The 12,275-nt window shown below is 34.9% G+C and overlaps 1 protein-coding gene across 10 annotated transcripts in view; it reads left to right on the top strand.

The window, feature by feature from the left end:
* Window positions 1–12,275, top strand: part of RBM39 (RNA binding motif protein 39) — a 29,580-nt gene that overhangs the window by 1,434 nt on the left and 15,871 nt on the right. For 3 of the 10 annotated variants that reach the window (XM_001501819.6, XM_001501826.6, XM_070247596.1), the window contains 6 exons: window positions 1,363–1,412; window positions 5,913–6,107; window positions 8,628–8,693; window positions 8,789–8,842; window positions 11,175–11,292; window positions 11,642–11,794. In XM_001501819.6, the coding sequence (XP_001501869.1) occupies window positions 1,363–1,412; window positions 5,913–6,107; window positions 8,628–8,693; window positions 8,789–8,842; window positions 11,175–11,292; window positions 11,642–11,794 (636 nt within the window). Of the gene's footprint in view, window positions 1–1,362; window positions 1,417–4,698; window positions 4,775–5,912; window positions 6,108–8,627; window positions 8,694–8,788; window positions 8,843–11,174; window positions 11,293–11,641; window positions 11,795–12,275 lie in introns of all 10 variants that reach the window. The other 7 variants (XM_070247593.1, XM_070247594.1, XM_003363919.5 and 4 more) reach the window with 5 other exon arrangements.

Here is a 12,275-nt window from a genome sequence, read left to right as displayed (position 1 = left end):
ATGTAGTGGTTTGGGAAAAAAGCAGGGGTCCAAGAATAACAAAGCATAACCAGTCTGTGGCAAGCAAATCTTAAGATAAGTCTTACAAGAAGAAATGGGTGAGATTTAAATTTTTTCTGTATGTATAAAAGACTGGTGATAGTAAATATTAAAACAGGCAGGCGATGATCTGCTCAGTTAAAAATTACTAAAATTCTTGGATCCCTGAATAAAACAAATTTTAAAACAAAAGAGGCAGTATCACAACTTAGAGTCACTTGATGACTGTTTTACTGTTCTCCATATTGTTGTATTTTTAGTTAGTCCCTACCATAATATTTCACACTAAAACCTGCAAAGGAATTATTTTGCTAATAATATAGTCTTTGACCCATTTCAGTGTCACAGTAAAAGTGTCTTTTCATTCTTTCACCAGTTGGTGGTGAAAATAGCAGTATGCATGCATTATCACTGGTGTCACAAACTGTAAGCTTTGTAAGTTAGCACTTAGACTCCTATAACTGATGTGTTCAAACTTTAAAATAAACATTGCGCTAAACCTTTTAAGAATAATACATTTGTTTTGGAGTGTATAGCACGACCATGTGGTACCAATTTGGATGAATTCTTTATAGCTTTAAATAGTGTATGTAGTTTTTTAATGCTTAGACTCTGGAAGAGCTACTTTCTATTTTAATGTTAAGATTCTTGTGTCTTAGTTTAACATGGATGTAATTCCATGTAAACAGGTATGGAAGTAGGAAATGTTTAGGCTGGACTGGTGGATTATTAATTGACTTTCTTGGGTTCTTGGGAGTCAACATTACTAAAGCAGTGTGAATCCCTGTTTGCTTCAGGGCGAGATGTGTGACAGAGGTGGCATCAAGCTCTTACAGTCCCAACCCTCCAACGGAAATGGGCGAAGATCTCAGGAATGGCATCGGTCACAGGAAATCGATAGTGGCTGGCTGCTAGCACGGCCACTTGGGGCTTAGGCAGAAATAGAGCCGTGGTACTGACCAAAGGGACCATAGCACATGGAATAAAACTCAAAAAAGGACTTCATTCATGTTTTATAGACATTCTCTTTAACCACTTCAACACTGTAAATCTGGATAACTTAATATCTAACTATATAAGAAAGTAAAATTTAACATGTTAATATGCATTTTTATTTTTGTATCTTGATGACTTAATTGTAAGCAACAAAGTGGTTAAACACATACCCATCTAAATTTTTTTATAGCCTTCCATGTTAAACTATAAATAAGTAATTAGTTTTAAAATTGTTTTGTATTTTCTTATTCCTGTTCCCTTTACCCTTTGACAACTTGAAATGTTACCACTTCGTCCTCATGATGTTCTTCTATCAACCCTGCTTAGGATGAGAACAAGTTGAGCAGTGCTAACGGCCATGAAGAACGTAGCAAAAAGTAAGTTTTAAAAAGGGACCCGGGGTGGGGGGGAGCTTTATGTGATGAGATTTTAGGTTTTGTTCCTGTGGCTAAAGCATCAAACTAAGATTCTCTTCTGAAGCTTTTCTTTTCCTCTTTTAGAAAAGTGATTCTTTACCTTTTGGGACAGGAGACTTTGAGGATATCAAACTATGTATTTTTTCCCTTGATTTCAGGATATGGTTACAGGGACCTTTTTGGACACCTTCCCCTCCAAGTCCATGCATAACGATCTGGATAAGAATAATAGAGCTTGTTTTTTATCTTAAATTTATTAACTTTGGCTTAATATTTAGTTATTTTATCGATAAAACTGTCATATCCTCTGAAGATGGATTAGGAAGAAGAAAAGGTAATAACTGGGCCGTGAAATTTATTGTTTGCCCTAAATTACTGAAGGAGTCAGAGCTGTGAATTATTTATGCTCCTTGCTGCTTAAAGGCCCTTTTTGTAGTAATAATGCTATAGCATAGTTAAGTACTTATGTTCATCTTACATGGCTTTCATTGTCTTAGGCTGTTTAAACTCTAACAGACCTATTAGAATGGAGTTTTTAAAAATTGTGAATATTTATGAAAGGTATTTGGGTTAAATGAGTAACCCAAAAATAGGGACTCAGTGCTACAGACTAGTACAGAATACAGCATACAAAAGTCTAAATAACAGTATAAACCAGATCTACTATTCTGAGGTTGGATCCTAGTGGAGTTTGCTTTCAGCTCCAAGATTCTTAACATCACAAGTCATATTATGAGTATTGTTATATTAGCTTAAGTTTTTGGTGTCATTAAAACATTTTGTCAGGTTCATGACCTCATGATACGTAATGAAAAATGATGGTAAAATAGCCACTCACCTGGTTCTTTTTGGCTCTTCCTCCTAAGAGCTAAAAGTGCTTCATGATATACTACCTCAACATCCTCATAGCAACTTTGCTAGGTAGGTTGATTTAATTTCATAAAGCAGGTGAGAAAATTGTCAGATTGGATTATTCAGGCTTTGCTATACCAATATTTTTTTATTCTTATAAGTCCCCTAAAATAATGTAGTAATGGATTACAACGTGTGGAAAATGTCCTACGTTTTTTCTGGCATAAGCTTGGGTGAGAGTCTGGTATAGTTCCTCACTAATCACAGTACGTTATGGGTATTAGGTTGGGTTTAATCTTCAATTGTTAGAAGCAATCATCCAGTTGTTGCGTGGTTCAGTGTCATCTCATTTTAGACCTTTTATTAAAGTAATAGTTTCCTAATTAATGGTTCTAGTTTGCAATTCTGTAGTGAAAAGAAAACCTAGGAAAGGACATCCATATAAATTGACTGAAATTTTGCAGTCTAGGTAGCAGGCCTAGTGGGTGGCTGAAGATCTCATTCTAAGTGCCAAAAGCACGAGGGTGTAAGCTTTTGGGTGCAGACCTTCTTTTGTTGTACCATTCTCAGATGTCACGCCTTCCTACTAACACCATCTCCAGTTTATACTTGTTTGCATCCTGCGTTTAAGCGCGTTAAGGCTACTAAGCTTTTATGAGGAAATCTAGCATCACGCTCTCCAGTGGCTGATGCTAAGTGGCCTCTGTAGTCTAATGTAAAGGGTCTTATGGAACTAAATAGAAGAATGGACAATTTTCTTCAGTTGGCCATAGGGTGGGTTATTTAAGGGAAGATCCTTTCAAAAGTCACACTACCATTTAATATATTTTTAAATATGCAAATTATTTGTCAGACTTTTCGTCGTTAATTGTGGCTGATTAAATAAATGGCTCCCTTGTTCAATCAGGAACTTTTCACCGATTTTCCTGAAGGGAAATAACCTTTCTGATTTATTTGAAAGTTCTCTAGAAGAACATTTTTCTATTTAGGGATAGATAACAAGTAAAATGTGGTGTGTGCTTTAGTCTTTGATATAAATTAAGTCTCTTAACCAAAGGAAGGTGCCATGTTGCATTTTTCATCCTAAAACTACTTTGTCTTAAAAGCCATTGAATGTTGGGATGGAGTTTTAAGGTAGTGAGAAAATGTACATTCTGAGAAATTGAGGGTTGACTGACTAATAAATGTTTTCTTTTAAAAAATAGTAATTCTGATTCTCAATACATACATTCAGTTGTATTCCGGTAGTAAAAAGAACTAAATTTAATTTAACGTAAATTGGTTATCAGTTAGCCTGCTTTCTGAAGAGCTGTACCCTAGAGTTTGGCAAGACCTCAAAGTATTCCTTTGAAGTACCTGAGCTTGCCTGCATGGGAATGTTATTTGTTAGCGTAACTAGTTTTGCAAAGTCTAAACTGGCATCCATTCAGTTAAGCTCTTTAGGAGTTACTCAAAAAAAGATAATAAAATGACACAGTTGAAATATATTGGCTACTGTGGTGTGGATTATCTATAAATTTTGGAATAAATGACTTTTCTATTTTTTTTCTTATTTTCCAGAGTACTTTGCATTTAAAATTTAGATCTTCTTACATGGAAGAGGTCAAATCCAGTTATAGCAAAACACCTTTACAGCAGAGGCCATATAACCAAAAAGTCTAAAGGCCCAGCCCAGTGGACCATTTACTTCAATGATGTTCAGTACAAAATTCCACTGCCACTAAAGACTTTGGAAAGTCCCTTTAAGTTGTAACAGGATTTGACTATTAGTGTGGATTTTGATAACCCTTCTTTAGTTAACTTAATAAATATTCTTTGAAGCTGCAGTTTATTAGAGAGAAGTATATTGCTTTCTTGCAACCTTAAATTTTTGTCTAGGCTTTTATCTAGAGGATCGTATTTTCTGAATGTCTTAGTATGTTGCTGTCTTTTTACCTGTCTGGGGTTGCCTTCAGATGTGGGTGGGGACTCATTTATAAAAAGTTCTAGGAAGACCTTAAGTTGAAATTAGCTCTCCAAGTTATGAGTCTTTTCCTTTGGCAGAATAAGTTTGGGGCCTAAAGAGAGGTAAATAGGGAGGTTGGCTGCCTCTCTGCTATGGGCCATCTATGAGCAGAGCAAAACTTTGTCTTTTTTTTGTGGGGGATGGAGTTACTTTTTCCTTTGTCCCCTAATTGATGATATTTAAAACTTGATTCTAGCTATCTCTCAGAATTCTTCCGTCTAAGCCATAGTGTCAGGTTTTTCAGGCAACAAAGTTGGACTGTTACCTGTTGCCCTTCTGGGCATTACTTTGATGATTTCTATATAAATAATGAGTGTAGCCTAACTTTCTGTCATGTGCTACCTAGCATATACATTTCTGACAGTCAGGTGGATTATCTTGAAATTTTAGACAAAGTTTCTGCCTCCTTGGAAAGCTCTACATCTCCTTGTGATTGGAGTGTGGGTTTCAAGATTCCAGAAGGTGGGTGTCTTCATTTTCTATTTTCAATGCACTCTAAGATGACCTGCTTACAGGTTCTCTGAGGCAGACTTCAATTGCTCTTGTGCTGACTTTGCTTTGATAAGGACTAAATAGTTAATTAAATTTCCAAATGACGTAGAGTTGTCAAATGTTTGATAATCTTTTAGCCACTACAAATTGACATTTTAGTGGAATAAGTTTACTTTGAAATGTCTTTCAATTTATATTGAAATATCTGAAGGCACCTCTGAAATTTGGGTGGTGACATAGAGGTACAGATTGTAAGATTTAATTATGAAATGAGTGGGTAGTGTACTGCAGAGAATCCAGAAATGAACAAAGATATGACTGACTGGCTTTTTTACCTTTCAGAGTTTGAGATTTTATAAAGATTTATAAAGGTGTTCGTTCTTGGTTTTGATTGCACTCCACAGGCTTGTATAAACTGGCATAAAAATGGCATACTCCATTTTTCTGGTGTACTCATTATAGCTTTAGCAAGAAAGTATCTGAAATGGTCACATTAAAGTCTAGGAGTGTCACAATGCATTTTACTGCATTAGTTTTATCATCCTTTGTCATTACTTATAATTTTGCCCATGAAAACCAAAGTATTGTTCATATGGCCCTTTGAAAGTATAAAATATTCACATGTGTAAATTGGGTCAAAATTGGTTTACTTAAGGGAAATTAGTGTATTTAATGAAAATTTTTATGTGTGATCCAGTAGTAATACTTAAATGTTAACGTATTTTGTTGTGACTTTGGTTTTATTACTGTATCTTGTCCATTACAGTAATGCTTGTTGGCAAGTTATATGATGGTTGTATTTAAAAGTTCAGGTTTTGATCTCTACCTACCAAAAAGTCCTTTGCTTGTTAAAGCTGTAGCTGATTCAGATTGTAGTCCTACTCTCTTGAATGATTCTTTGTCATTGACTGCTGATTTTCAGTAGTAGAAGGCAAAGGTGGGGTGTTGTTTACCTTACCTAGGAGTTATTTTCCCATAAGTATTGTTATATAGCATTATATGATAGTAAATATAGCAAAATAAATTTAGAAAAAAGAATTTCTGACCATAAAAGGAAGTATATTTTGGCAGCACCTTAAACCCAAAATAATGGTGTTCTTTTTTCTTCTCAGGAGGAAAAAAAGCAAGAGCAGAAGTCGTAGTCATGAACGAAAAAGAAGCAAAAGTAAGGAACGGAAGCGAAGTAGGGATAGAGAAAGGAAAAAGAGCAAAAGTCGTGAAAGGAAGCGAAGTAGAAGCAAAGAAAGGAGACGGAGCCGCTCAAGGAGTCGAGATCGCAGATTCAGAGGCCGCTACAGAAGTCCTTAGTATGTAACTACAATTATGATGATTTGGTTTGAGAGTCATTCTCTGGGTGTCCAGATAGTTTTTTAGCCTGAGTGATTTGAATTGTGAAATTTTATTTTTCAGTATACTTAAAAAGTATTATATAAGGATATTGGCATTGAAGAGACTAGTAAAGTGGAAATACAGTGTGTGGACAAATACGTAACGTGTTTTACTAGGCATACAGATAATTTTCTCTTAATCCATCTGAAGATATTTTAACTGTATGCCAATCCAAACTTGACTAAAGCGCTAGAGTGCTTTAAAAAAAAAAAGACTTGATGTTGTACTGCCAAATACTTGAAAGCTGAAAGGTGTGTGAGCTATTACAATATTCTTTTCTGAACATAAATTTAAAATTTTAAAGCTCGGATGGATGCAAGTTACACAATTAGTCAAATATGTAATTAGTTAAATAATCTCGTCTGTGTGGCTGTTTTCAGCTGAAGTGACAGACCCTTTGTGAATTTGGTGTATGCTCCTTAACGAGCATTTTGGGGGCTCATCACACATCGTTTGTATTAAGGTTCTTTAATAATAGTAAAAAAGCACTAAAAGTGCTTTAATGGTTAAGTCACTGTGGAAATTTGGATGTGGTTATTTAAACAAGTTGAAAACAAGTTTGATTATAATCACTAAAAACACTTAGCTATCTTAATAACTTTGGAAAGAGCCTCCGTACAGCCCCTAAAGCAAGGATTGAATCTAGCAATCCTTAGTACTTTATGACGTTCTTCCCTCTTAATAGACATAGTGTTGTAAACTGTGCGATATATTGAAATTAACAATTCTAACTTTAAAAGTTGAATGGTTGAAGGTGGAATTCAAACATAAGACAGACCTGAATTGGAGCCTTGGCTCTTTTGCTTGGGCAAGTTAACACTCTAAGCTTTAGTTTTCTGATCTTTTAAAGGAGGTTAACAACTGACAGATAAGCTATTAATGAGCATTGAATGAGAAGAGAATGTGAATAATGTACCCACAGTACTTAACTGCTGTTCGTGAAATGTTTTGGTCTTATTTGCAGCCATTAAAGTTAGTAACACTTTGAGTTCTGATTCTGGCTCTTTAAAGTTAAAAAGGATTGAACTCCTTGTTTTCTAAGTTCCTCGTAACTGCTTATTTCATAAACTAAAAAGGGCTTAAAAGGGACCACAATGTTATTTTAATTCTGAATGCTCTATTAGAAAGTATTTTGCTTTTTGTCCAGTTTATCAAAATTTACTGCGTTCTTTTTACTAGAATGAACTAAATAGCATGGGAAAGGTTACCTTAATAAATTCTGAATATTATTAGCTCTGTTGAGTGACAAATACTTGAAGTCAGCCTGTGATCCTTGTCTGACTTAAAAATGACTTAGTTCTTACATTTGGTTTCAGGTGATTTTTAACTATGGAGGCAAGAACTGAGACTTCTAATTAAAGGGCAAAGAAAATAGCTTATGGATTCTTACTTGAACTTTAATTTATCCAGCAAATGTATAACTTTATCACTATTAGTCATTTCAAAGGACCCATTTAATATAAGATAATTTTGTTTGGGACAGCTTGGATGCCGTAGGTACATGTAAAGTCCATGAAAACGATTCTAAATGTGAATCACAGACTTATTAGATGTAAATTTTATTTTGCTACCCATCTGGAAAGGGATAGCAGGATGAGCACTAAGGGACATCTGACCTGTTCCTGTAAGTTAGTTTGGTCTTTCAAAATAAAAGGCCCCCAAACTACTGGGCCATTTTAGGAGTTTTTCTATTACAGAGTAAAACTATATTTTTGAACAATTACCTTTGTGATTTTTTTGAAAACACTCTTTTAATATGTCAAGTCCTTAAAAGAAATTTTTTCTGAAGAGTTGGTGAACTTCCTTCACACCTTTATTGTGGAATATTTTGCCACAAGGAGCTGAAGTACAACGAGCTATGTGTGCTTTTATGCAGTCTCTGTGACTTAGTGTTAAATGGGAAAGTTGGGAGTTTCAGGATTATTTAAAGAATTAGTCCTCTTATTTTTTAAAAAAAGTCCTTCAAACAAGGAAACGTATGTATGACCATTGTACATGTACGGATGTATAAAAACGTATTTTCCTGAGAGGATCTGCAAAGACGCACACCAAATGGTTAACTGTAGTTAACTCTTGGTATGAGGAAAGTTAAGGATGATTTATTTTCACTTTTTTTTTAAACCTCAGGAATGTATTTATAAATGTGTAATTAAAAAAAGAAAACTATAGACTGAAAATGAAAGGGAGCGTTTTCAGAATCTTATATATTTTGAGGCTGTAACCTTTGGTCTTGGCACCTCACAGTGGTCCAGGATGGATAACTATAAGAACAGTTTGCCTGGGATAGAGTTAAGAGAAAAAGCCTCTTTATTTCCTCTTCATAATTGAGGTGGAAAAGAAGCAGCCTAAACAGTGTTAAACTTGCTGGAGAGCGCATGAACGCGATCTTAGCAAGACCCTAAACCTGTAACTAGTGTAATTTTGTGTTTCCTTTTTAGCTCCGGACCAAAATTTAACAGTGCCATCCGAGGAAAGATTGGGTTGCCTCATAGCATCAAATTAAGGTTTTTAAACATACTTCTGAATTGTTTAAATTGTTTTTCAAGGAACTAATGTGGTGTACTTGGTGGGTAACTTATGAAACTTTTTAACTTTGCAGCAGACGACGATCCCGAAGCAAAAGTCCATTCAGAAAAGACAAGAGCCCTGTGAGGTAGCTGTTGTGCCTATTTCTTTTCTTTAGAGCTGCTAACTTTTATAAAGCTGCTGCAGTTTATGCTTACTGCTAAATTTAATGACATTTAGTAATTTCAAGCATATTAAATCTTTCTTTTGCAGTACTAGTACTGTTAAACCAGTGTGAATTTCTAAGTTTTCAGTAACTTTCATTTTAATTTCGTACAGCTTTTAAGAATGGAGCAGTAATTACCATTTTAGTGTGTAGATAATACATGTGATCTTACCTTTTACATTAAGGAAAATTTTTAGTGATAGCTATAGGAAACTTTAAATACACTTGACTCACCTTTGGAATTAATAAATTAGAGTTACTGAAATAGCCTCATGTGGGAAAGTAGTTGTAACAGTCATTTCTCTCTCTTTACTGAGAACGTTTTTAATTTTCAAAGTCTAAACCAAATTGACTTATGTTTAAGTAGTAATCCTACATTCTTGAATGTTTCTATGAGTTATTTTCCTCTTAAGTAAATATAAGACTTATCCATCCAATCTACCATTTTGGTTCAAGGAATGTTTTGTTGTATGGTAGCACTGTCCTTTACTGATATTCTAGCTTCCCTTAAAAGGGTGCCTTTTAAGTTTGAGTCTGTCTTGTTATTTGGTATATTCTAATTATTCTAGGATTTGGTGAAAACCTTAATTATTTTAAAAGCTCTATTTGCAGCAGATATTGAGGTTTTTGCTCTTTAATATTTAGTTTTCTTTCATAAGAAAATTCTCTTTTAGTTCTCATTCTCTGGATCTAGTCCAGCTTTGTACTTGTGTTTTACAGTAGCATGTTTAAAATTACGTATTAATTTCCCAAGGGGATGTGCCAGAATTTTGTGGGTGGAGTATTTGAAAAGTACTTCCTAAAAGTGTCCAGAATGTGGATAAGAGCATGTTTATGCTTACATCTTTAAGGATTCACTAAGGGGCCGGCCTGGTGGCTCAGTGGTTAAGTGCACACGTTCCGCTTTGGTAGCCCGGGGTTCACCGGTTCGGATCCCAGGTGTGGACATGGCACTGCTTGGCAAGCCATGCTGTGGCAGGCGTCCCACATATAAGGTGGAGGAAGATGGGCACGGATGTCAGCTCAGGGCCAGTCTTTTTCAGCAAAAAGAGGAGGATTGGCAGCAGTTAGCTCAGGGCTAATCTTCCTCAAAAAAAGAAAAAAAAGATTCACTTAGAACCTTAACCTTAATGATGTTTTGTAGTAGATAATGATAACACTTTTATTTTTCTGTGAAATTAAATTTCATGTATTGTGCTCTTTTACTTTTCGCCCTTATTTCCTCACTTTAGTTTCCTCTGTAAATTTAGAAGTATACTCCCTCTTTAAGGCCATTTGTAAAAATGAATAGATTGAATCCCACTATTGATATTTGTCTAGATTACTTCCTGCTTTCCATTTTTGATTTGCTTGTAGTTATTGTCTCAGTATTCTTTAACCATCAAGAAACATTTCTTTGGGGGCCGCCCCTGTGGCCAAGTTGGTTAAGTTCATGCGCTCTGCTTCGGTAGCTCATGGTGTTACCAGTTTGGATCCTGGCCAGGGACATGGCACCGCTCATTAGGTCATGTTGAGGTGGCATCCCACATGCCACAACTAGAAGGTCCCACAACTGAAATATATACCTGTGTTACTGTGGGTATTTGGGGAGAAAAAGCAGGAAAAAAAAGAAAAGATTGGCAACAGTCCTTAGCTCGGTGCCAATTTTTAAAAAAACCACAAACATTTCTTTGGATATTAAGTTTGTAGAGCCTTGCTAAGACTGATCTAATTCTAATAAACAACCAGCTCACTGTTGAATATATTTATCTTAGTTTATAAAATAAAATTCGTAGAATCAAACAGTTTTCATCATTTTGGATTTTACTTTCAAGTTTATCATCTGTGGTCATCAAATTTAATTTCACTTGATGGTTTTATTCTGAGAAATAATTCTTTCTACTAATTTTGGACCAGTCCAACATTGGTAACTAGTCAGTGCTTATTTCCTTTGCCTATCGTTTAACTCTCAGGGTTCTGATTAGCCTTTTGTTGTTCTGGAGAAATTACCATTTGTAGGTTTGCGAGGCCAGTGAACTTTTGTTCTGATACTGTGTAAGATATTATCAGAAGAAGCATTAGGAAACTATCATCCTCTTGAAGGAATTAAGTCACATTGAGTTATTTATGGACAATTTGTATAAATCTTAGTGAAAATGTGCCTAGAAATAGTGACAAATCAGTTTTGGTTAATTGTTTACTGAAAGTGTACTTTAAAAAGTTGTTGTAAAAGAATAAGTTATAAAATTAAATTTATGTTCTTTACTCTTGTTAGGGAACCTATTGATAATCTAACTCCTGAGGAAAGAGATGCAAGGACGGTTTTCTGCATGCAGCTGGCTGCAAGAATTCGGCCAAGGGATTTGGAAGAGTTTTTCTCTACAGTAGGAAAGGTAATCTTAGCCTATTTATAGAGCTCAACTAAGTAAAAATTATAAACAAGCTTAATTGTCATTATGATAAAATGAGAAAGCAGCTAAGCACCACATCTTTACTTTTAGTAGAATTCAGTTTCGAGATTTATTTTTGGTAACCTTTATGTTTTGCCTCATTTGGAAGTTAGTAGTGTTGGAATTGATAGATGTTGCTATGCCTCCATCAAAAGATGATAGAAGTGGGCCTACAAATTTTTTAATGGCTTTGCTGCATCACTGATGTGCCTCTTTTCTCATTACATCTACAGTGGCTTACAGTGGATGGTTGCACAACCAACCTTGTGTTAAATGTGTGTTTTCCTTTTAGGTTCGAGATGTGAGGATGATTTCTGATAGAAATTCAAGACGTTCCAAAGGAATTGCATACGTGGAGTTTGTTGATGTTAGCTCAGTGCCTCTAGCAATAGGATTAACTGGCCAACGTGTTTTAGGAGTGCCAATTATAGTACAGGCATCACAGGTAATTTTTTTCTTGGTTGCAAATTTGATAATTGGTAGTGCTGGAAATCTTGTGCCGTACATAATCACCACTTATACCTTGAGACACATGTTCTCAGGATAGCTTTGTTTTTTTAACTTTGCCTTCATTACTTTGATAATAGTGTATCCTCAGTGGCATCCTGTTCTCTCTTAATATAAGTTGTAAATAGCTATTACATGAAAAAGACTTGAGAACTTGGTCTAGAATTTTATTGATTTGTGATTTATTAATTGGGGATGGCAGCATCTAAGAACATGTTTTTCCCTTGGTGTCTTTCAGATGGAGGGGTTATGACATTTTAATATATTTAATATTTTCACTGTTTTATAAAAACACTTGTATAAGATTTTATATAGTGTTAAGAATAATTTGAACAGCTATCAGTTCTAGTATTTCTTGAAAAGGAGATCTTTCAAACTAATTTTGAGAATATCTTGTAAGATAATCCAAATAATGATTT

The sequence above is a fragment of the Equus caballus genome, chromosome 22, assembly GCF_041296265.1.
Source record: "Equus caballus isolate H_3958 breed thoroughbred chromosome 22, TB-T2T, whole genome shotgun sequence".
In the NCBI taxonomy this organism is placed as follows: Eukaryota; Metazoa; Chordata; class Mammalia; order Perissodactyla; family Equidae; genus Equus; species Equus caballus.
This window is presented reverse-complemented; position numbering and strand designations above follow the sequence as displayed.